This window comes from Salmo salar, chromosome 07 (genome assembly GCF_965601325.2).
Source record: "Salmo salar chromosome 07, fSalSal1, whole genome shotgun sequence".
NCBI classification, from domain to species: Eukaryota; Metazoa; Chordata; class Actinopteri; order Salmoniformes; family Salmonidae; genus Salmo; species Salmo salar.
Genome location: NC_138297.1, coordinates 42969107 through 42994446, shown reverse-complemented (window position 1 = coordinate 42994446; position 25340 = coordinate 42969107). Strand labels below are relative to the sequence as shown.

Here is a 25340-nt window from a genome sequence, read left to right as displayed (position 1 = left end):
CGTTACATGGTCGCTGCCCATATCATTGCATAGTGCAGAAAAAACACGAGAGTTCAGGGGCCTTGCTTTAACAAAGTTAACCATTTTCACTGTAGTGTCCAAAACGTCTTTCAAGCTGTCAGGCATTTGGTATTTGGTATTTTATTAGGATCCCCAAAACCAGCAGCTTCTCTTCCTGGGGTCCACACAAAACATGAAACATAATACAGAATGACATAATACAGAACATCAATAGACAAGAACAGCTGATGGTTTCATATTATTCCCTTGGCAGCAAGAGCCTCTCGGTGGATGCCGCAGTGTACCGAAGTGGCGTTGGGAGCAACTGCTTGCACGCGCGTTACCACTCCACTATGTCTCCCTGTCATGGCTTTTGCGCCATAAGTACGAGCAGCAGCTACGTTTGGCTACATCAGGACCGTTAGTGGAATTCCCGCGAGAGAGTAACGGTTAATGTGATTGGATGTTAATTATTTGACTAGCCTACCTGTATTTGACATTGTGCTGTTATTTCGCTGAACACTAGATGGTTTAATTTGATTTTTGGCAGTGAAACGAGGCTACTCAGGCGAGAAAAAAACCTTACCCAAATGTATAGTCCCGTTGGAAAATATAAATAGACTGTTTGAGAATGTGAAGAAAAAAATGAATCACATTTTTATTTGGCGTACCCCCGATGGCATTGCGCTTACCCCTGGGGGTACGCATACCCCAGTTTGGGAATACCTGGTCTCGACCCATCTTAGTTCGACCGACAGACAGACAGACAGACACAGACAGACAGACACAGACAGACAGACAGACAGACAGACAGACAGACAGACAGACAGACAGACAGACAGACAGACAGACAGACAGACAGACAGACAGACAGACAGACAGACAGACAGACAGACAGACAGACAGACAGAGGAGTCAAGACAGCGGGAGAACCATTATGCAATCAAGCAGCCTCTCCCTCCTTGTGGTTCTGGGCTTTGCTCTCTGCTGCCCTTTCCTAGTCCTGCTCACCACCTCATTAAGAAGACTCCCACTGCTAATAGGTCATTTCCCCTCACACAGGAGAAACAGAGAGATTAAAAACACCTTGGCCTGGCTTCAGATGCAGTCTGTAGTCTAACCTGTCTGCAAACAAAAAGGGATAGTCTATAGGTGGACCGTTTTGCACAGTTTTAGCTGCCTTGAAATGTGTGTAAAGTGCTATAATTCACAATAAATGCAGCTGCTTTTGGAGCCTTGAGCTTTGAAGTGCTTAGATGTGTCTCTGAGGCAGCCGGTTCTCTGTAGGGTTCTCTGTAGGGTTTTAAGGAAATTGCATTTGATGCCTCTTAAGAATGTTCTTGTGTTGTTTTCCATTGGTGTAAAAAATCCACTTACTGTCAGATAGAAGTCAGGACAAAAGCTGGAAGAAATTAGCATGGCCTACTTCCTCATCTCCAAAATAGGGAAGAGGAATTCAGCACTAACCACGTGTAAGCATCAGAGTGCGAATACCCTACCTGGACTGTTATTCAGAACATAGTTAATCACTAGCTTCAAAATGCTTTCCAATCTGTGCTGATACATTAGAAAGCATGGCTAAAATAATTGACAGTTAATGAATTGTAAAGTGCACAGTGCTTACTTTATAGGGTCCCCAGCCCTTTCCAATGTTTAATTGAAACAAAGATACTGTTGTAGTTTGAATGATGATGAAGATAATAATACATTAAATTCCCCGAACTGCATTTTCCTAGCAGTATGGAAGCAGTATATCAAACTCCTTAATGTTTGAGAATGCAGTTAAGTAACGAACCAAATACCATAATACTGTAGCCTTTTTCTCCAGTCTCCTGTAGTGGCACTAACCCAGTACTCTATCTCTGCTCCTTTCAGTGTGAGGAAAATGCTAACCTCCAGGACTCTAGCCGTTACCTCAAGCTGCCCTTCTCCAAAGCCAATCTGCCCGGCAACAACCAGGCTGTGAAAGGCACCAAGGAATCCTTTTGGATCACCTCCTTCCTCTGCTCCACTAAACTCACACAGAATGGTAAGGGTGGAAGTCAAAGTATTAGAGCATGCATCTGCACTGTAGACCTACACCTGAACCAGTAGACCGACACCTATGGATCTATTATCCAGCGATAGATCACTTACTAGTGTAAAGTGTATCCTTTAGTCTGGATAGTGGATAATCGGTCTGTTTCTGACTCGTCCGGAGTCGTTGTCTTGTCTGGAATATTACTGTAGTATTGCTGAATTCTCAAACAGTTTACCACTGAGTGTAAATATTCTGAAACGTAAACTGCACAAAGTCATTTGAGGCAATGTGCAAGGAGTATATCTAGTTTATTGTCTGGGAAAATACAGCTACTTCCTCACATCCAGACATACAGGTACTTCCTCACATCCAGAAATACAGCTACTTCCTCACATCCAGAAATACAGGTACTTCCTCACATCCAGAAATACAGGTACTTCCTCACATCCAGAAATACAGGTACTTCCTCACATCCAGAAATACAGGTACTTCCTCACATCCAGAAATACAGGTACTTCCTCACATCCAGAAATACAGGTACTTCCTCACATCCAGAAATACAGCTACTTCCTCACATCCAGAAATACAGCTACTTCCTCACATCCAGAAATACAGCTACTTCCTCACATCCAGAAATACAGCTACTTCCTCACATCCAGAAATACAGCTACTTCCTCACATCCCGAAATACAGCTACTTCCTCACATCCAGAAGTACAGCTACTTCCTCACCAGGTCAGCACCCCCCCGAAGTACAGCTACTTCCTCACATACAGAAGTACAGGTACTTCCTCACATACAGAAGTACAGGTACTTCCTCACATACAGAAGTACAGGTACTTCCTCACATACAGAAGTACAGGTACTTCCTCACATACAGACTGGCACGTTGCAGACACCTTCAGAAGTGCAGTTGAAGACAGACTGAGTATTCATATATTCTGGGGAATTTAACACTTGGAAAATTGCTTTGTGTTTAAAGCTCGCTACATTATGAGCTGTCATCATTGTTTTCAATTCGTGGATTGTTTGAATGTAAATGTGTTGTCTTATTATATCCTTTAAATAGAATAGAATGAATTACGTTGTTTTTTCCAGAAGGAACTTCAGTAATTAAATTCTAGCGCTTTAACCATACGCCCTCATATTGCTTTGACAGAAATGTTCTGGATTTCCCAAATCGTGATGGAAGTTCAATAACGTGTCTTCATTGCCTCACCATGATATTGTTTGACAAGACAACTGCAAGTTTCCATTATGCAGAAACCCAGGCTACTGTGCAGATGTAGAGTCTTAATTTGATCACTTTTGTTGCTGAGAATTGTCCTGCAAAGCAGGAAATTCAAACTTAGAGTGTATTTGAATGTAAACATTTTTGCTGCAGGATTATTTTCCTGCTGTAGCAAACTGGCTCAAATTAAGATCCTACATCTGTATGTTTCTCTCAGTGTGTGTGTGTGTGTGTGTGTGTGTGTGTGTGTGTGTGTGTGTGTGTGTGTGTGTGTGTGTGTGTGTGTGTGTGTGTGTGTGTGTGTGTGCTAGGTCTCGGAACCAAGAGTAGACAGCTCATAGACATGTAGTGAGAGACTAACTGAGGTTTTCCACGATGTAACGGTGGTTGTTTCTCTTCATGTGTCTCTGTAGGTGACATGTTAGACCTGCTGAAGTGGAGAGCCCACCCAGAGAGGATCAATGACAGCCTGTCAAAGCTGAAAGAGATCGATGGCTCTGAGATAGTCAAGGTACCGCCCCTCCCCGGGCCCTCTATTTTCAACCTGATTGGTTCAGGATCACGTCACTCAAAGAATGTCCTGTTTAGATTGGCCTTTTTTTGTCTTTTACTTGAAAACGTCTCCTAGATGTGTTTTATAGATGTATCATAGGATTTTTCATCCACATGATCTCATAGATATTCACTCTTATGTATATCTATCGCTCTATCTCTCCCTCACCAGTTTTTACAGGATACACTTGATACACTCTTTGGGATCTTGGATGAGAGTTCCCAGAGGTATGGGCTGAAGGTGTTTGACTGCCTGGTAAGTGGCTAGTGCTTCTGTGGTCTTCTATTTCCTAGCATATTGTTTTCTCCCTCCCTGACAGCTAATCGTTGGTTGATTCTAAACACTACTGGTTGGAGCCAGGATTGGAGTGTCATGACGGCACAACTAATTGTGTTTGTGTGTGTGTGTGCTTGCGTGTGTGTTGGGAAGTAGACCAAGCCTCATTAGAGAAGAAGGCCTGTGCCCAATAGTGGGATACTGAGGCCAGAGAGAAAAAGTGGAAGCTTGAGCCGATGGATGTGTTTTAATACTGTAACGCTTCGCAGCCTTCGCTGATCAATCCCAGTCCAGTCATGCTGCACGCTCAATATAGAGCTGAGGGATTGATCTGCTTGCAGTTGACTCGGTTCAGTCAATCACGCACCACACACACACACACACACACACACACACACACACACACACACACACACACACACACACCCCCCCCCCCCCTCTCTGCTCTGTTGTCCTTTATCATGTGAGGCAATGATGTGAGATGAATCTGTACAACTAGGCCAGTTTGTGTCACATAGGAGGCTAGGTTGAATAAATAGGTTGTTTGTTGCTGGCTAAATAAAGAGCGTTGAATTATTTCCTTTCCTCTTTCAGGTCCACATTATTAACCTGCTACAGGACAGCAAGTTCCAGCATTTCAAACCCGTCATGGATACCTACATCGAGAGTCATTTTGCTGGAGCCTTGTCTTACAGGTGTGTTTCTCTCTTTCTCCTCCTAGGGTGTATTATGGTTGTTTTAATGGTTGTCCTATGGTAAGACCTACGGTATACTACCTGGTAATAACGGTGGGCGGCAAAGGTGCTTCAGTGGTGTGAATGAGTCACCTGTGGCGCCCTCCTAATTATAATTAGGATCATGTGTCCTCAATATCTCGCGTTGATTTGGCCCTGCAAATCCACTCGCTGTTCCTCATACGCTGTGCTGTCGCCTCAAAACTCACAATGTGATACGCTCACACTGTTCAGCCCTCACTACCTGCTAAGCTCTCACACTACTCATTTCTCACTAACACCCCTCCCCTGCCAGGCTCACAGCTAAAGCTCTCACCGCTCGCTTACCTAAAATAAACTCATTTAAAGAAAGAGTGTTGCCTGCCCCTGGAATCATAGTCTACAGTGATTTCAGTGGAATATAAAACTGTATGTACATTATATATACAAAAGTATGTGGACACCCCTTCAAATGAGTGGATTCGGCTATTTCAGCCACACCTGTTGCTGGCAGGTGTATAAAATCGAGCACACAGCCATGCAATCGTCGTAGACAAACATTGGCAGTTGAATGGCCCGTACTGAAGTGGCTTTCAATGTGGCACCGTCATTGGATGCCACCTTTCCAACAAGTCAGTTTGTTAAATTTCTGCCCTGCTAGAGCTGACCCGGTGAAATGTAAGTGCTGTTATTGTGAAGTGGAAACGTCTAGGAGCAACAATGGCTCAGCCGCAAAGTGGTAGGCACACAAGCTCACAGAATGGGACCGGTGAGTGGTGAAGCGTGTAGCACATAAAAATTGTCTGTCCTCGGTTGCAACACTCACTACTGAGTTCCAAACTGCCTCTGGAAGCAACTGTTCGTCGGGAGCTTCATGAAATGGGTTTCCATGGACAAGCAGCCGCACACAAGCCTAAGATCACCATGCGCATTCCAAGCGTCAGCTGGGGTGGTGTAAAGCTCACCGCCATTGGATTCTGGAGCAGTGGAAACGCGTTCTCTGGAGTGATGAATCACGCTTCACCATATCGCAGTCCGAAGGAAAAATCGGGGTTTGGTGGATGCCAGGAGAATGCTACCTGCCCGAATGCATTGTGCCAACTGTAAAGTTTGGTGGAGGAGGAATAATGGCCTGGGGTTGTTTTTCATGGTTCGGGCTAGGCCCCTTAGTTCCAGTGAAGGGAAATCTTAGCTCTGCAGCATACAATGGCATTATAGACGATTCTGCTCTTCCAACTTTGTGGCAACAGTTTGGGGAAGGTATTTTCCTGTTTCAGCATGACAATGCCCCCGTACACAAAGCAAGGTCCATACAGAAATGGTTTGTCGAGATCGGTGTAGAAGAACTTGACTGGCCTGACCTCAAACCAATCGAACACCTTTGGGATGAATTGGAACGGCGACTGCGAGCCAGGCCTAATTGCCCAACCTCACTAATGCTCTTGTGGCTGAATGGAAGCAAATCTCTGCAGCAGTGTTCCAACATCTAGTGGAAGGCTGTTATAGCAGAAAAGGGGGGACCGTCTCCATATTAATGCCCATGATTTTGGAATGAGATGTAGGCCGAGCAGGTGTCCACATACTTTTGTTCATGTAGTGTATCTATTCAGTCCCAGAAATAACATTGTACACTTTTATTAGCTGATTATTTCCAACAAAATGGTGGCTGTCTCTTCAGTACACTATGTACCCAAGGGAAAACCAATCAACATGCAATCACAGTCCAATCACAGGAAATCAGGCGAAAACATCTCCCACACAAATGCTCATTCGGTGGAAATTACTGTATGACCATTTGCTCTCTCTGTCATTTTTCCTTTGCTTGTACTCATAATGTCTCTTATGATTTTTTTCAATTATCTGTAAGTGTGTGCTCTCTCAAACCTGGCCATTAATGTTAATACACTACACAGTGTGAATTTGAAGTGTTGCGATCACACGATTGCACAGCCACACACAGACGTTTTATAAACCAACCCTTGTGTTCTGTATCTTTTGTCGAATAAACAGAACACAATCGAAGGTTGTTCAGCCCTAGACATTGTTTGATTATGAACACCATCGCCATACATATTTAACACAAAGATTTTTACATGCGCTTACTCACGCTACACCAAGGTATTCTTTGTGTGCTGTGTCTCTGGAAAAGGTAGGTGGGTGCTTGGATTGTTGGTGGAAATGCATTGTGATCGCAGAGGAAGGTCGAGCTCAGTAGTTGATGCTAGATGTGTGTTTTTCACAGGGACCTGATCAAAGTACTGAAGTGGTACGTGGATCGCATCATAGACGCTGAGCACCAGGATCACATTCAGCAGGTCCTCAAGGTGAGTGTGTGCACCTGAACGCACATGCGCGCACGCATCCTCTTCAGCGTGTGTGTTGAGGATCTCTCAGCATCATTAATTAGTCTCTGTTCGCCCCTCTCGCTCATATTGTTGCTGGATGCAATTTCAAAAAGTGGAAATACTACGCTTTGGGTGTTCAACATTTCCATAACACATTACTTTTAATAGGCCTAGTAGCACACATAATTGCAGGGACCCACATCAGCGACACTAATATGTTTTCCCCGTTATGTTTTAATACCAGTGTTGTCTAGCATTATGGTGGATGAGTGGTATTGTCAGGGAGTAACTGGGTGTTACTTTGTGTGTGTGTGTGTCCCCCCCAGGCCACTGAGTACATCTTTAAGTACATCATCCAGTCCCGCCGCCTCTTCGCCCTCGCCACGGGGGGTCAGAGCGAGGAGGAGTTCCGCTGCTGCGTCCACGAGCTCTTCATGTCCATCCGCTTCTTCCTGTCCCAGGAGAACAAGATCACCAGCCCTGTCACGCAGACACAGGTGTGTGTGTGTGTGTGTGTGTGTGTGTGTGTGTGTGTGTGTGTGTGTGTGTGTGTGTGTGTGTGTGTGTGTGTGTGTGTGTGTGTGTGTGTGTGTGTGTGTGTGTGTGTGTGTGTGTGTGTGTGCATGTGACATTGACACAGTAGCTTGACTCAGTGCAGACATGAAACATGCCCCGCATGATTGATAGAGAGCACTGAGGTTATCAACACTGCATCTTGGTCTGTCTTGCTTTATATGCCATAGGCAATTACAGTTTATATTTCAGGCAATCCCACTTAATTCAGTTTGATTTGTAAGAAAACGCTTTTAATGGAATTTCACGCTGATATAAAGCCCTGGAGATACTTGGTAATTCATATTTCATGCTTTGTCTTGGGGGGCTGCACAGCATGAAACCAGGCTGAACTGCTCTCCAGGAAGACTAAAACAAAACTGCTAAACACACCCACAAATAATCTGAATTACACACAGTGTAGCGTGTGTGTCTTCACGTGTCTGCGTGCCTCTGTCTTCAGCTGATGTCTTTGTTTGTACAGACACGTGTGTGTGTGTGTGTGTGTGTGTTTGCTGATGTGCTTATTATACCCCAGAGACCCCTTTGTCCTCCTTCCCCCAAATAATCTTGATCCTAATCTACAGTTATACATTATTTATGTGTGTGTGTGTGTCCCTGCTCTCTTTAATAATCATCTCTCCCCAGTGGCTCTCTGTTGGCCTCCAGCCTGTCTTAGCCTTGTGCCCTCCACAGATAATGTGTGGGTCTAATTCATGGTTGCACACTAGGATATAAACCACTGGGCTCTGTGTGTACGTGTGTGTGTTGTCTGTTTGGGTGTGTGTGTTGTCTGTTTGTGTGTGTGTGTTGTCTGTTTGTGTGTGTGTGTGTGTGTGTGTGTGTGTACGTGTGGGTGTGTGTGTGTGTGTGTGTGTGTGTGTGTGTGTGTGGTGTGTGTGTGTGTGTGTGTGTGTGTGTGTTTGCTGCACACTTAGCTGTGTAAACTCCCACAGCAGCCCACCCTAATGAACCCAGCTGATAATGACCTGGCCCGTCAGTCTGTCTGTTCACCCTGTTGCGTGAGTGACCATTCACTCTGACTCCCACTCTCTGCTGGAGATCCTTACCACACACTGCGCTGTTATTTTCACCTTGTGTGTGTTGTTATTTCGCCCTGGGATCATCATGCTGCTCCACCTTTCCTCCCTTCCAGTGCCGCTGGGAAATCATTCTAACTAGGCACAGAGGCTCTCTGTCAGAACAGCAACAGTGCACAGTAACAGAATGCACTCTTGGCACAATCCAGTAAAAAAAATAAATAAAAAATGGTTGATTGCTGATCTATTGTAATCTTGATCTACAACAGAACAGAACAATGGCTATAGGAGAATGCAGGTCAAGCCACTCCTAATCCATGTTAATCTGGCGCCTTCCCCCCTCCCCCTCATCATGTATTGCACTGTGCTGCTGTTGACGGCACCACCTGGATTAGGTGTGTTGGAGGCATGAATGAATGGTGCCCACATGGCAAACTCTCTATGAAGGCCAGCGGATTGGGATTGGAGATGAACATACATTTAATTTCCAGCCCAGTACATTAGTTTGTGAGCAGCTCTCTATGTGTCAAGGTTGAAATTGGGGTGTAGATAGACGGGGATGTTTGTGACATAAAAATCAATATATGCACAATTTGACATGACTTGTTATGCCTCTCTTAAGTGGTATGAGGGTTATTTTGAAAACACAGTATGAGTGGAAGGATAAGTGGAAGGAAATGTTGTAGTTTTAAAACTAATTTCCTTCAATTATACACATTTTTCCATGGGGCAGAGAGAAAAAAATTGCTCTTTTGTAGCTCATCTCATGCTATTCGTCACATTTTACCATGAGGAGGAGATTTATTTTAGGCAGTTTTACATCTAATTATCTTCAATTCTACACATTTGCCATGGGGCAGAGAGAAAAAACATATATTTTTAAAGCTCATCTCATGCTACTCTACACATTTTGCTATGAGGCTGAGAGAAAATGTTGCAGTTTTAAAGTACTTTTCCAGTGAAAATCTCACTTTCAAAAGTTCATATTCTGTTAACCTAAATAATGTTGTTGACTCATCATACACTCGTATTTGTAACCAAACACTTCAAAACCCCCATCTCAAACAGACCATTTAAAAAATGCTTGTTATTTCCTTATAGAGGATGAGCTGGCCAATCAGGAGGATGAGCTGGCCAATCAGCAGTCTACTCGCTTGAATATTTTTAATGACTGCTATATGCCCACATCATTCTGTTGTTGGGGTACGCCCACACCATTCCAAAAGCTGCTTTTTTAAACATACTTAACTACCATTTTCCTGGAAGGAAAACTATTTCACTCATATTGTAATTAATTGTAGGTCATGTTTCATAGAAATCTGGAAACACTGGATAGTTATTTTTAAAGGTAGACTTTGGCCAAAAATGCTAAAGTAACGGTTTTAAACTGTATAATCTATCAATGCACCATCATACCAGGTCATTTTAATTCTTAAAAACGAATTATGAATAAGATATTTGACTACAGAAGTAACATTTCTTATCAATCTCTACAGCGTCCGTTCCAAAAACAAAACCTGTGAAATGACGTCAACACATACTGGAGGAGTTACTGGCTAGCTACAGTGTCTAGTTTAGCTAACAAACTAGCTATGTCGGTTGCAGCGCTCATGACCAGAATAACACATTGATGAACCACCAAAGGCACTCCCCATATATGTTTGAAAATTGAGAAAGAGGAGTTGGATTGTTTTTTTGTGTGCTCAACGTCGACCGTTAAAGCTAATTTCCTGCAATTTTGTCATTACATATGACATGTTCATATGCTCTCTGGGGGGCTATAAAACAACACAATGTGGATTAAGTCAAGGGGTATGAATCATTTCTGAAGGCACTGTAGATAAGATATAACGGATATCAAGATGTAACTTATATTATACTGTAGTGGAATTGTGTTTCTGTACAGGTCTAGACTGTCTAGGACCCGGCCTGTTTCTGTACAGGTCTAGACTGTCTAGGACTCGGCCTGTTTCTGTACAGGTCTAGACTGTCTAGGACTCGGCCTGTTTCTGTACAGGCCAGGTCCTAGACTGTATCGGTTGAAGCATTGGTTATGATTGGTTTGATTTCTCATGGGCCACATTTACTGAATATACAGTAGCCTATTTGTTACTATAACCGTAGATCACTTTAGGTAAAAGCCTCTGCTAGATAAGTGTGTTGGGGTCCTAGACCTAGACTGTATATAGTTTGAGTAACATTTTCTCATAAGGCACATGCTGTACACAGTAGCTCGTGTGTTAACTGTAAGCCACTTTAAGTAGAAGCCTGTACTACACACTGCTAGATATCTGTATTTATTCCGTGTCTGTTTATGCATGTGTGTTCCCAGGCGGTGTTCCTGCGGACGTTCCCTGCGGTGTACGGGGAGCTGCTGAAGATCTTCACGGTGAGGGAGGTGGCAGGCTTCGTCAGGGAGACGCTGGGCAGCCTGCCCGCCACCGCTCACGCTGAGTGCCCCCTGGAAGCCGTCAAGCTGCATTGTATCGCCGAGACCGTGGAGAGCCAGCTGTACACCAACCCAGGTAGGAACGCCCGCCCGCCCACACACAATATTGAATAACACTCACACTCACACTCACAAGCAAACATTTGGGGGTTGTGTACGCGCACACACAAACACACATATCGTGCACACATGATTATACACATTTGCTAGTAATTGCATACCTACACAGGCACACTTGCTAGTTAATTGTAGTTAATGGTAATTATATACTCACACAAATAGCTGTGGTAACATTTTATTAGCTGCTTGCTCAGAGGGTGGGCTGGGGGTTAAATCACACCCAAGTGAGGGAGAAAAATAGAAAAACAGGTGTTTGAGCAAGACATGCATGCTAGTATTTGTGTGTGTGTGTGTATTTTCATGTTCAAGTGTGTGTACTTGTGTGTATTACAGAGTCGAGGTGTATCCTGCTCCCGGTGGTGTTGCGTCTGCTGCAGGCCCACATGCAGGAGCAGAGAGACCTGGTGATGTGTGTCCGTATCCTCACCAGCATGCTCTCTCTCATCAGGAAGGAGGACTCTGTCACCACCGTGAGTACAGCAACAGCAGAGCACCATGGGTGGTGTAGTCTTTTAGGCCTCACAGTTCATTATGGACAGACTACAAATTTCGCAAGATTTGAGGTTATGGGTTAATCGAGATTACCTCACAGTTAATACAGTGGCTTGTGAAAGTATTCACCCCCCCTTGGCATTTTTCCTATTTAGTTGCCGTACAATCTGGAATTAAAATAGATTTTTCGGGGTTTGTATCATTTGATTTACACAACATGCCTACCACTTTGAAGATGCAAAATATTTTTTATTGTGAAACAAACAAGACAAAAAATAGAAAACTTGAGCATGCATAACTATTCACCCCCCCAAAAGTCAATACTTTGTAGAGCCACCTTTTGCAGCAATTACAGCTGCAAGTATCTTGGGGTATGTCTCTATAAGCTTGGCACATCTAGCCACTGGGATTTTTGCCCATTCTGCAATGCAAAACTGTTCCAGCTCCTTCAAGTTGGATGGGTTCCGCTGGTGTACAGCAGTCTTTAAGACATACCAAAGATTCTCAATTGGATTGAGGTCTGGGCTTTGACTAGGCCATTCCAAGACATTGAAATGTTTCCCCTTAAATCACACAAGTGTTGCTTTAGCAGTATGCTTAGGGTCATTGTCCTGCTGGAAGGTGATCCTCCGTCCCAGTCTCAAATCTCTGGAAGACTGAAACAGGTTTCCCCTCAAGAATTTCCCTGTTTTTAGCGGCATCCATCATTCCTTCAATTCTGACCAGTTTCCCAGACCCTGCCGATGAAAAACATCCCCACAGCATGATGCTGCCATCATCATGCATCATGGGATGGTTTCTCAGGGTGATGAGAGGTGTTGGGTTTGCGCCAGACATCGCGTTTTCCTTAATGGCCAAAAAGCTAAATTTTAGTCTCATCTGACCAGAGTACCTTCTTCCATGTGTTTGGGGAGTCTCCCACATGCCTTTTGGCAAATTCCAAAGGGGTTAGCTTATTTTTTTATTTAAGCAATGACTTTTTTTCTGGCCACTCTTCCGTAAAGCCCAGCTCTGTGGAGTGTACGGCTTAAAGTGGTCCTATGGACAGATACTCCAATCTCCGCTGTGGAGCTTTCCAGCTCCTTCAGGGTTATCTTTGGTCTCTTTGTTGCCTCTGATTAATGCCCTCCTTACCTGGTCTGTGAGTTTTGGTGGGCGGCTCTCTTGGCAGGTTTGTTGTGGTGCCATATTCTTTCATTTTTTAAATAATGGATTTAATGGTGCTCCGTGGGATGTTCAAAGTTTCAGATATTTTTTTATAACCCAACCCTGATCTGTACTTCTCCACAACTTTGTCCCTGACCTGTTTGGAGAGCTCCTTGGTCTTCATGGTGCCACTTGCTTGGTGGTGCCCCTTGCTTAGTGGTGTTGCAGACTCTGGGGCCTTTCAGAACAGATGTATACATACTGAGATCATGTGACAGATCATGTGACACTTAGATTGCACACAGGTGGACTTTATTTAATGAATTATGTGACTTCTAAAGGTAATTGGTTGCACCAGATCTTATTTATAGGCTTCATAGCAAAGGGGGTGAATACATATGCATGCACCACTTTTCAATTGAGAATTTTTTTGAATTTTTTGAATCCATTTTTTTTTGTGTATTTCCTATTTTGTGTACGTCCAATACGTGAAATCCAAATAAAAAATCAATTTAAATGACAGGTTGTAATGCAACAAAATAGGAAAAACGCCTAGGGGGATGAATACTTTTGCAAGGCACTGTAGGCATTGCTCAAAAATGTTATTGTTCCCTTATTTGATAACAACAATGTGTATTGTGATCTCAATACAGCTTTGTTTGTTTGCGTGGCGTGATAAAATAAACTAGCAAAACCTGCCAGACTGACAATAGACTCCAATAAATCATTTTTTTTTATCAAGTAATGAGTAAACCGATAGGTGCAAGAACAAGTAAACAATCCAATCCAATTGGAATCCATCAATGAAACAGTGTGTATGTGGCAGTTTGTCCCTGTGAGCGTGTTAGTCAAATCGTGACCTTGACACAGTGCTGGCCTGTTTGGCTGAGAAGCAGCTAATCGCGAGCGAGTGTGCGCACGCACACACACTCACACACAACTCTGACAGGCAGGGATGTGAACATGGCTAAGATGAAGTGACAGCAGGAGCAGCCAGTGTGCCAGCCTGACACTCTCTCTCATTATCACTTTGTCTGTCCAACATGGGGCTCTCTTCTCCTGTCAGGATGACAGGGGCAACGGAGTGGGGAAATGGACTCTCTCTGCCTTGGCCTTAGATTCCGTCTACTGTTGCTCTGTTGCTGTGGCTCAACGAGCAGGCTGGCAATGTGGATCACACACACACTCACACACACACACACACACACACACACACACACACACACACACAAATACTCACACTTGATCTCTCTAATGTGTGTCCAATTTTTTTAAGACTGGTTTGGCTAGTATTGGCTAGTGGTCTATCTTTTTGTGTCACCTGTGTTTGCATACTGTCTGTATGGGTAATGTGTGTGTACACATGCAAACTTCAGGCATGATTATGTACCATATGTACCTGTGTGAAACTTAATGTGAACTTGTGTGTGTCCCGAGGAGCCGGTGGTTTCAGAGGAGGTGGATCTGATAGTGGACAGTCTGCTGGTTGTCCTGATGAGGACCATCCTTGAGATCACTAACAGGCCACAACCAGCCGGGACCAATATGAGACTGCAGTTCCAGGACATCACGGTTAGTGTGTGTGTGTGTGTGTGTGTGTGTGTGTGTGGGTGGGTGCATCTAACTGCTAGTCATTCTAAATATAGCATGAGGTTTTAAGGTCAATGATTGAAACTGCAATTGTGGTCAAAAAGAGCTGTGCTTCTGTCCTGCTCTTAACCACAGCCGAGTTTAGACAAAACCATTCTCTTACATTTCCATTTGACATTTTGCCAAATGTCAAACCACCTAAAAAAGTAGAAAATAACCACTCACTTAATTTCTCTCCCAGCTTGTTCTGGCTGTAGTATTTACAGGTCTTCCATGGAGAAACATGGTCTTCCATCTCTCTCACTGTTAGATCTAGTATATGTGGCCAATGTCTGAGATTTTAAAAGTTGTTGCTCTTGTTTCTCTCTATTGCTCTTGTTTCTCTCTATCTATGTCTTTCTCTCTCTCTCTCCTCTGTGCGTCTCTCTCTCTCTCTCGTTCTCTCTCTCTCTCTCTCTCTCCCTGTCTCTCTTTCTCTCTAACTTTCTTTCTCTCTCCTCTGCGTGTCTCTCTCTCTCGTTCTCTCTCTCTCTCTCTCTCTCTCTCTCTCTGTGTCTCTCTCTCCCTGTCTCTCTTTCTCTCTAACTTTCTTTCTCTCTCTCGTTCTCTCTCTCGTTTTCTCGCTCTCTCTGTCTCTGTCTACAGGGGGAGTTTGTGGCGTGCCTGCTGGCTCTCCTCAGACAGATGAGTGATAAACATTACCAGCAGCTCCTGCAGGCCTTCACCAGCAAAGATGACCTGAGGGTAAGGCTACACACACACACACACACACACACACACACACACACACACACACACACACACACACACACACACACACACACACACACACCACTCAGCAGAATCTGACTGATCACTCAGCTTATGTGTCATAGTCAGTAGCAGGAGTGTGTGTGTGTGTGTGCGTGTGTGTGTGTGGAATGAGGAACGGTCATGCCGGGGGTTGAGGAAGAGGTGGGATGGAGAGATGGTAATGTTGAACGGAAGAAATGGGGTCACTAAGTTCACAGTAATAGGAAGGAATACCATGAATGCACACTATGGATATCATGAATGCACTCCCACTCTGAATACATTACTATAGATTCATAGTTTGGTGATGTGCTGAATGGCAATTGCTGTTAAACAAAGTAAATGTAGTGTGCTCTTTTTTTTCTGTTTTTCAGGACTTCCTCTTGCAGATTTTCACCGTTTTCCGCATTCTGATTCGGCCAGAGATGTTCCCGAAAGATTGGACTGTCATGCGGTTGGTCACCAACAAGTAAGACCACTTTTCCCCCTTGCAGTAGCTAACATATTTGATTCAAAATGGTGTCCCTCCATTACTCATCATTAGCTAACACCTGTTTATAGTCTGGTTATAGTCTGGTTTATCAACATAATCTTATTATCCACTCCATCTTTCTTTCTTAGTGTCATCATAACAACAGTCCTGTACCTCTCTGATGCTCTGAGGAAGAACTTCCTCAATGAGAAGTTTGACTACAAGGTAAGAGCTGCTAACATCCACTTTCTCTTTCTTTGTTAAATAACAACTTGAAAATGCATGTAGTGACCTGTTATTGACTTGCTATAATGTGGTTTAATGCGTCTTCCCTAGGTGTGGGACTCGTACTTCTATCTGTCCGTCATCTTCATCAACCAGCCCTGTCTTCAACTGGAGTCCTTCTCTCCATCCAAGAGGAAGAGGGTACTGGAGAAGTAAGTCTTTTGTCTCTACATGCACACTCACTAACTTTCTTCACTTTTCACATCCTGCGTTTGGCGCCGTTCTGACCTCGCGCTGTCTGGTGTTATCTCGTTGTACAGGTATGGGGACATGAGGGTGATGATGGGTTGTGAGATCTTCAGCATGTGGCAGAACCTAGGTACGATACAGTCACATTCTCCTTCTCTTTCTGTATCACGCCGTTGGATTCGTGCTCGTCTCTCAGAGGAACGTAGTAGATCTCTCTCTCTCTCTCTCTCTCTCTCTCTCCTGCTCTCTCCATCTCTCTCTCACTCTCTCTCTCCAGGTGAGCACAAGTTGAACTTCATCCCGGCGATGATTGGTCCGTTCCTCGAGGTGACCCTGGTTCCCCAGCCTGACCTGAGGAACGTCATGATCCCTATCTTCCATGACATGATGGACTGGGAGCAGAGGAGGAGCGGAAACTTCAAACAGGTAATGGACAGAGCCGTCCGTATTTTGCAGCTCATATTGCTCTGGTACTGGACTGTCTGGGACCAGCACTAGCACCTCCTGGTGGCACTTTACGGATTTTGCAGTTCCACCAAGACCCGACCGACTGTGCCCAGTGGTGGCATCCGTGTATTGATCTAGATTGATTACATAAACAATCTGTTCGCTCGTCAGGTGGAGGCCAAGCTGATCGACAAACTGGACAGCCTGATGTCAGAAGGCAAAGGAGACGAGACGTACAGAGAGCTCTTCAACAGCATGTGAGTCGGAGGGAGCGCGCGTACAGTCACGCCGTGCTGTAAACGTCGTCACCAGAATCAGTTTGTCTGTGTGTTGTATTGAGTAAGGTACGAGGACTCGTGGAGGGATGTACGTGGGGAGGGAAGGGTGGGGAAAGGGAAGTGTTTTGAGTACTCCAGACAAGCACCTCCTCTCATATTCATACTCCTTCACGCCTCCTCTCTGAGATCTCCTTGTCCGTGTACTCAGGTTGGTCCCTTCACCTTGCATGCTTGGTGCTGTAGCGTGTGTGTGTGTGTGTGTGTGTGTGTGTGTTTTGTTGTTGTTGGCCTGTGCAGTGTTCGTGCAATTCTCTCCCTATCTCACTGCAAGCCCATACATCATAGTTCCACTTTTTTTGTCAGACATCAATTGGGCCATTTATGAATGTTCCACCATCTTTCTTTGCGATGTATACGCGTTACGAGCTTTATATGAGCGTTATAGCTAGTTTATGAGCTCTGTAACTAGTTTGTAAACAAGTTTCAACGTTAGGTTAGAGCTCAGCATAAGGCAACATTCATTTACAGTATGTACAGTCCAACATCCATATGATGTGTCACTGCCTTGTCCACAATCAGTGCACGTGCGGAACACTGTACGGCTTAGTGCCACCACATTGCTCTCCCTCCACCACCACAGTCTTTTACATGTGTGGTCTGGATACAGCTTATTTCAATATATCGGTCAAGTTTTCCATAACATGGGGTGCAGACACTTTTTAGCCTTTATAGCTTGTACACAAGTCTTTTTGTTTCATTCCGTTTCCTTATCTACCTGACTGACATTACTAACCCTGAACTAACTTGTGTGAGTGTGTGCTGATATTATTAACCCATTAATATTCATTTGTTTTGCCATTGCGTTCCTGGAGTAGAATCCCTCTGTTTGGTCCGTACCCTAGGTAAGACACTCCAATACTCTACACACAGTGTGTTGTCCTTCTGTTAGGGATGTCCTTTACTGCTGGGATACAGGACAGCATGATTGACAGCAGGTTGAAGAGTTTATTTTTCTCTTTTTCTGTATTTTCCTCGAATTTCTTTCTTTTTCTTGCTCTCTTCTTTCTTCTATGTCTATTTCTCTCTCTCGTCTCTCCCCTCTCTCTCTCTCTCTCTCTCTCGCTATTCCAGTCTGTTGAAGAAGATTGAGAGGGAGACGTGGAGGGAGAGTGGCATCTCTCTCATCGCCACCGTCACGCGTCTGATGGAGAGACTGCTGGACTACAGGGACTGCATGAAGCTGGGGGAGGTGGATGGGAAGAAGATTGGCTGCACCGTCAGTCTGCTGGTCAGTTACAGTCTCTCGCCGTCTGTGGCCCTTGAAGAGATTCAATCACTGCTCTCCTCTCGCCATAGAAACCCCATTTTATTTGTTGCTAGCCTTTTGTCCCTTTGAACTATTGTGTTAAGTGAGCAGGACCAAAGCTGTGTTTCTGTTCCATTCCCAGTGATGATAAAGTTATGATGATCGTGCTTTTTAGATCAGGGCTCAAATAGTTCACAGCCCCCTCATACAATACATTATGTTCTGGGTTGTCTTTGTTACCGTGCCAACCTGGAGGATTTATTTTGTGCGTGGTGTCTTTCAGTCCTACAGGTTTATCTTATATAACGGACCGAAGCACTTGAGCCTGAAAGCACCTGTTCATGTGGACCGATAGCACGGAGTTCATTACTATTCAGTGGCTGATAAACGTAGGTGATCTTTGCTCTCTCTCTCTCTCTCTCTCTCTCAATCTCTCTCTGTCTCCCCCTCGTTGCCTGTCTCTAGAATTTCTACAAAACTGAGTTGAACAAGGAGGAGATGTACATCCGCTACATACACAAGCTGTACGAACTGCACCTGAAAGCGCAGAATTACACAGGTACACTGTAAAACATGGCCCGGAAATTAAGCCATGTATGACGTGTGTGTGAATGTTGTATGTTTAAGTGTGTGGGCTGTGAGTGTGGCTGTTCGTGGGCTCAAGGGTTTGGCATAACCATGACTATGTGGTGTTGTGTGTGTGTGTGTGTGTTGTACAGAGGCCTCCTACACTCTTCTGTTGTATGACGAGCTGTTGGAGTGGTCCGATAGGCCCCTCAGAGAGTTCCTCAACTACCCCATGCAGAGCGAGTGGCAGAGGAAGGAGTACCTCCATCTTACCATTGTACAGAACTTTGACAGGGGGAAGGTGGGATCTCTCTCTCTCTAGCCCTTTCTTTCACTCTCTGTCTCCGTCTCACTCCTTCATTCTTTATCTCTTGTTCATTCTTTCTGTCTCTCGTTCTCTCTTTCGTTCTCTCTCTCGTTCACCCTTCCCCACACTCTCTCTCCATTAACAATTACCCTGGAACAGTGTCATAATAAAAAGGCAGTCCTTATTTGAATGCTCTGCTCAGCAACACCCAACACATTATTTCCCTGCTGAATCATTCAAAATGTCCTCCCCCATTATTCTTTGCCCGATTTCCCTGTGAATTCACGACCAAAGCCATCTGCTAGCTGTCGCTGCCTTGGGATTAAAACGCAGCAGGAAAGGAAAGCTTTCATTTCATTAGCATGATGGCTGGGTGTTGCACCTGCATTGTGACGGCAGGTCTGCCTTGGCAGTTGGCACGGTTATTGTTAGTACACTACCGCCACCCAGTGGTCAACACTCATACTGCAGCCAGTCTCCTCTGCAGGCCCATTTTACATGTTTTGTCAGCATCTCAATATTCTAAAGAGGCTTTTTTTCCCCTTTAATCCTTATCCTGCTAATGTGAAAGAGATGAAAAGGCGAAAACCCGTTCCTATTGAGATGTGACCATTGTTAACGTGATAATGTGTTTTGTTTCTTCAGTGTTGGGAAAACGGGATCATTCTGTGCAGAGAGCTGGCGGACCAGTACGAATCTTACTACGACTACAGGAACCTCAGCAAGATGAGGGTGAGTTACTTTATATCTTTTCGGTATATCTCCATGCTGACTGATCCCTAACCAGTTATGACATAACCTAATAGTGTTTTGTAACCTGACATTTCCTGTTGACAGATGATGGAGGCATCGCTGTATGATAAGATCATGGACCAGCAGAGACTGGAGCCAGAGTTCTTCAGGGTCGGCTTCTATGGCAAGAAGTTTCCCTTCTTCCTAAGGGTACCGTTCTGTTTTACCACTGGTTTTGTTAATGAAAGGACCTTTTAGAGGCCATAGAACTGCTCTTGAAGGCGTTTGCTCTCCAATTTCCATCTGCACTTCTAAGCAAGTTGCTAACAAAGTATATTGCCTCTTAGTTTCCTCAAAAGGACTCGGATCTATGCATTCATAACCGACGTCACACAAAAGCAACCTCATAGGAATTGTTAGTGTGTGTTCATTAGATTTCCAAATAAATCCTATTTTGAAGTTACATTATTAGTAGATTTGACCTCTAGATACTGTAGCTGTTGCAGATACTGTAACTGTCCACTAGATGTCATGTTAACCCCTGTGCTGTCTCTGTTCTGGCTCTGATGCTCTCTGCCTTGTCTGCAGAATAAGGAGTTTGTGTGCCGTGGCCATGACTACGAGAGGCTGGAGGCCTTCCAGCAGCGCATGCTGAATGAGTTCCCCCACGCCATCGCCATGCAGCACGTCAACCAGCCTGACCAGACCATCTACCAGGCCGAGGCTCAGTGTATCCTTTATTGAGCTGCTGACATAGACAACAGACACACACACACACACACACACACACTATTTTGTTTTACTATCCTTGTGGGTACCAAACAATTGATTTCCATTCAAAATCCGATTTTCCCTAACCTTAAACCTAGCCCTTTTCATTCGTGGGAATTGGCCTATATGGTGGATAGGGCTAAATTGAAATGTTTCTTACAGAGTAAATATGGAATACATATGTATAACCATGGTAAAAAGGAAACCGTTTGGAGATTAGGGGAACATTATTAGACTAAAGGAGAGGGCACAACAGTTCACCTGCATTTGACATTTACTGTACTTTTCTTTCTCAATTGTTACGAAGTCTGAAAATACTCTGGATACATTCAGTAACATGATAAGAATATTCTTGGAAAATGTGGGGTAGGTGCAACATAAGACAAAACAATTGCAAAGTGGGAGATCAAACTAGTGTTGAGTGAGAGATCAAACTAGTGTTGAGTGAGAGATCAAACTAGTGTTGAGTGAGAGATCAAACTAGTGTTGAGTGAGAGATCAAACTAGTGTTGAGTGAGAGATCAAACTAGTGTTGAGTGAGAGATCAAACTAGTGTTGAGTGAGAGATCAAACTAGTGTCTCCGAGTGATCACACACCTCTCCAGTGTGCCCAGTTCCTAAGTCATTTCAATGCTCATTTATGACTCATAGAAGAGTCTTCAACTACAAGGTGCTTTTCTGAGCTCTCCTAGCTGTGCCGTTGACGAACCAGAACAAGCCCACTTGTAGTTGTTTTGATTGGAACACAGCCCTGCATCCCCGCCATCCATCCCCGGGCATCATTTGAAAGCTTGTTCTATTGCCAACAGGATTAGCTTTTACAAGGCAATTCAGAGAAGCAGATAGTCATTTTGGTGCGTATAGAATGTACTCATGAGTGCATTTGGATGCAAGGTCCGTGGCTCATTCTGTTCAGGACAACCCAGGGTATAACGCCATGTCATCTTGTAACTGTACATCAAACATAGTGATCATAAACATTGACACTGTATTTTTAACGAGTTTTATTATATGGTCTCATGGGTGTTTTGGCTTGCTTGTATGACATTTAAAACTGTATTTATTATAATCCTCAACGTCTCATCTTGAAAAATACACCGACTCCTCTTAATTTACAGCAATTGTCTCACTCAGACAACCAAAACATTTGCAAAAGTTGCCCAATTAGCAGGAGGGATTAGGGGGCAACTTCTTGTCGCGCGTGGTGCTCATGTTCAGAACGTCTGTCAAGTCAAAACCCATACAGTGCTCTGATGTCATGTATAGCATATTACTGTACAGCCACTGTGTTTCAATTTAGGCACCTGACCAAATCTGTCATTTTCAACCCGTATACGGATACGAGTCTAATGGGTTAACCATAACCTGAACCATAACCTTAACGCCTAAACTTAACCCCTTGCCTAAAATAGCCTTTTTCCTTGTGGGGACTGGCAAAATGTCCCCACTTGTCAAAATGTTCCTTGTTTTACTATCCTTGTGAGGACTTCTGGTCCCAAGGATAGTAAAACCAAAAATACACACACGCACACACACACACACACACACACACACACACACACACACACACACACACACACACACACACACACACACACACACACACACACACACAGTGGTGCGCTGCATCCCACATGTCTAGTAAGCCTAAATAATATAAATGGCATATTATACCTGACTGATTATTCCTTATGAATAAGGATATCAATAGGAGTCATATTAGGAGTGTTTCCTAACCTAACCAGGAAACTCTTAGGACCCTAGTTTTCTTACTCCGCATACAGGTTTCCACTGCATTACAGCATGTCGATTATAGAGAGGTAAACCAAAGGTATGACTCCCTCCATATTGGTCCTGAGCCAGATCTCTAGCCATGCTGTAAATACATACGTGAGTACTTTGTGCGGCTCGGGATCGATCCCTAGAGAAAAATGCACAAGGTGTCTGTAGGATGCGGCAGCCATCTTAATGATCCTCCTCTTCCTCCTCCTTTTCCGCAAGTGATTGATGGGACAGCTGTTTCGAAGGAGCCGCTCTCTCTGTGTGTGAGTGCGGATGTGTATACATGCATTCCCTCTATATGTGTGTGCGGGCGTGTGTGTCGTCTATTCTGTGTTTGACTTTTCTCCGAGTGCAATTAGAGCAGACAAGGCCCCTCAAACAGCATTAGCATACAGCTTTGTTATCCTCATGTGTCGTTAATCATTGAGGCTCCTGGACCCATGCCCGTCCCTATTCATATCTATGGGCTGATGAGCTCTCCCTCCACTACGCTGACACAGGCCAGTCTGGCTGCCAATGGGTATGTGTTGTGATATAGTGTGGGGTGGACATTCAGATATATGGCTACAGGATGTGATTAGCGGAAAGGATGTATTAACACAGGAATTGGATGGATAGACCGGTGGAACCAAGGAAAGAGGTGGGGCGGGGGGGGGGGGGTGAGGAAAGTGTGTGTGCTTGTGCTTGCGTTCATGTGTGTGTATGTGTGTTTGCCCGACCTATTGTATGCATCTTTGTGGATCTGTCATATCCTTGACGTGCTGGCCCAGACCTACAGATCTATGCAGTGAGCCCCATCCCAGAAAGCCAGGACGTGCTGCAGAGAGACGGCGTGCCTGACAACATCAAGAGCTTCTATAAGGTCAACCACATCTGGAGGTTCAGATACGACAGGCCGTTTCACAAGGGCACCAAGGACAAAGAGAACGAGTTCAAGGTGGGGGACACGCAGTGTTTGTGCACGCAAAAACTCTCCTCTGTGCCTTTCTGTTTCTCTCTCTCTCTTTTGCCTTTCTGTCTCGCTCGTCTCGTCATCTTATCTCACCTTTCTGGACTTGTTAGTGTCCTCCTTTGATGTTTACCCCACATCCCTCTCCTTACTCACTTTCCCTCCCTCTCTCCCTCCCTCTCCCAATCTCTCGTCCTCCCTCTCACCACTCTCTTGTTTATTGAGTGGTTGTGTGGGTGGCTCATGGTCTTCCTCTCTGTATACAGGTGTGTTCAGGTGTTGTTTAATTCATAGTCCTACTAATTAGACTCTGGGGCTCGGAGAGGCTGAGACATGGAGCTCAGTCTAAATATCATCTCTCCAGACTCCACCCACGCTCACTCAATCTCCATTCGTAAACCTCATCTTGTCAGGTTTATGAATTGGATATCATCATCATATCATCCCGAGGGTTAGGTTTCCCAGCTGTCTTTTTTTGGGGTCTAGTTAGTACTTGAGATAAACTGTTCAGGCCAAGTAGATTTGACATTTAATATGGAAATATTAAGTAGCGTGAATCAGTTCTGTGTTGATATGATCTCGTAAAATGATGGACAGAAAATGCAATTGTGTTTCTAAACTCCTTGTGGATGAAAGGAAAGGTATCCCTGGAATATATAAGAATCTCGTGTTTTAATTAATTTAATTCAGTGACATTGCATCATTTGTAGATCGGTATAGACTGCTGCCATGGGAACGCTGTATCCATGAGTATGTGTACTACTTGGACATTATATGAACCAGTGCCTACACATCATATATCGACAGGAGAGAAAAGCAATGTTCTGTGCTACTCAGATGTGTGGGTGAATGTGTTTGCAGAGTGCCAGCATTAACATGAAGTGTGTGTGTGCCTGCCTGCCTGCATATGTCCATGCGTGTGCTTATGTGTGTGTGTGTGTGTGTGTTTTCAGAGCTTGTGGGTGGAGAGGACTACACTAACCCTGGTCCAGAGCCTGCCAGGAATCTCCAGATGGTTCGAGGTGGAGAAGAGAGAACTGGTGAGTCTCTTACACTCCTCCAATAACCTCCTCATATAACCCCATTCACAACACACTGCTCGACGCTGACCCTGCTATGTTCTAACTTTGCAGAGAGCCCAACCGAGCTCCCTGAGTGCAGACATATAATTAAAGGGAAATTTCATCTCCAGCACCACCCTAACAACTACATCTGTGAAAATTGTGCATTTCTATGCTTTGTAGTAAAAAATAAATGGGAAGATAAGTGTTTCCAATGATTGTGAAATGTCCCTTTAAGAGAAGGGTGAAAGTTATTCATAAGATTCATAATTATAATGTTACTCTGTAACTTCTGACGGATCAAGCTGCATATGGAAGGCAGTGTGTTAGAGAGATGGTGTTTGTATTAGGGATGCACGATATATCAGTGAACATATCGGAATCGGCCAATATTAGCTAAAAATGCATAGTTTAACACCCGATGGCAAAATCGATGTCAAAGCTGACGTGCATACCTATATAACGAAGGTACATGACGTAAACTAGCCCACAATGTCTGCTGTGTGGATCAACAAGTCAAGCAGTAATTTGAAAGAATAACTACATTTCAGCGAGACAACGCAAACGCGAAATCCAGTAAAGCCAATGCTCTTGACAATCAACGGTTCTCTGTCGTGGGTGATGTTGGCTTTCGCTGACTGGTCGGGCACCGGTTAACACTACCAAGTGCACTATTTTTACGATGTTGCTCTACCGGAGTTACACGGTAATAGCTTCACGACATACATACTATGGAATGCCGTTTGGGTCTTTGCGCGTCAAAAAAGTTACAGTAGCTCTGTCAAAGCTGTACAAAAAAGTCAGCAAACAAGCAAACACCGGCCATGAACGATGTGTTTACAACACCGCGTTGGTAATAAAGCATAATTTGTTTGC

General features: G+C 44.3%; 1 protein-coding gene across 6 annotated transcripts in view; it reads left to right on the top strand.

Annotated features, from left to right (window-relative positions):
* The window catches only part of LOC106609220 (dedicator of cytokinesis protein 4), a 141859-nt gene that overhangs the window by 89939 nt on the left and 26580 nt on the right, over positions 1 to 25340 (top strand). For 3 of the 6 annotated variants that reach the window (XM_014207751.3, XM_014207753.3, XM_014207749.3), the window contains exons 17-41: positions 1876 to 2029; positions 3664 to 3761; positions 3975 to 4058; positions 4674 to 4774; positions 7035 to 7116; positions 7464 to 7634; positions 11062 to 11254; positions 11632 to 11768; positions 14374 to 14508; positions 15172 to 15270; positions 15693 to 15787; positions 15940 to 16015; positions 16127 to 16227; positions 16336 to 16394; positions 16542 to 16690; positions 16883 to 16968; positions 17865 to 17891; positions 18121 to 18277; positions 18761 to 18854; positions 19015 to 19163; positions 19815 to 19901; positions 20007 to 20111; positions 20490 to 20631; positions 23225 to 23391; positions 24357 to 24443. In XM_014207751.3, the coding sequence (XP_014063226.1) occupies positions 1876 to 2029; positions 3664 to 3761; positions 3975 to 4058; positions 4674 to 4774; positions 7035 to 7116; positions 7464 to 7634; positions 11062 to 11254; positions 11632 to 11768; positions 14374 to 14508; positions 15172 to 15270; positions 15693 to 15787; positions 15940 to 16015; positions 16127 to 16227; positions 16336 to 16394; positions 16542 to 16690; positions 16883 to 16968; positions 17865 to 17891; positions 18121 to 18277; positions 18761 to 18854; positions 19015 to 19163; positions 19815 to 19901; positions 20007 to 20111; positions 20490 to 20631; positions 23225 to 23391; positions 24357 to 24443 (2835 nt within the window). The remainder of the gene's footprint in view (positions 1 to 1875; positions 2030 to 3663; positions 3762 to 3974; positions 4059 to 4673; positions 4775 to 7034; positions 7117 to 7463; positions 7635 to 11061; positions 11255 to 11631; positions 11769 to 14373; positions 14509 to 15171; positions 15271 to 15692; positions 15788 to 15939; positions 16016 to 16126; positions 16228 to 16335; positions 16395 to 16541; positions 16691 to 16882; positions 16969 to 17864; positions 17892 to 18120; positions 18278 to 18760; positions 18855 to 19014; positions 19164 to 19814; positions 19902 to 20006; positions 20112 to 20489; positions 20632 to 23224; positions 23392 to 24356; positions 24444 to 25340) is intronic. The other 3 variants (XM_014207754.3, XM_014207752.3, XM_014207750.3) reach the window with 2 other exon arrangements.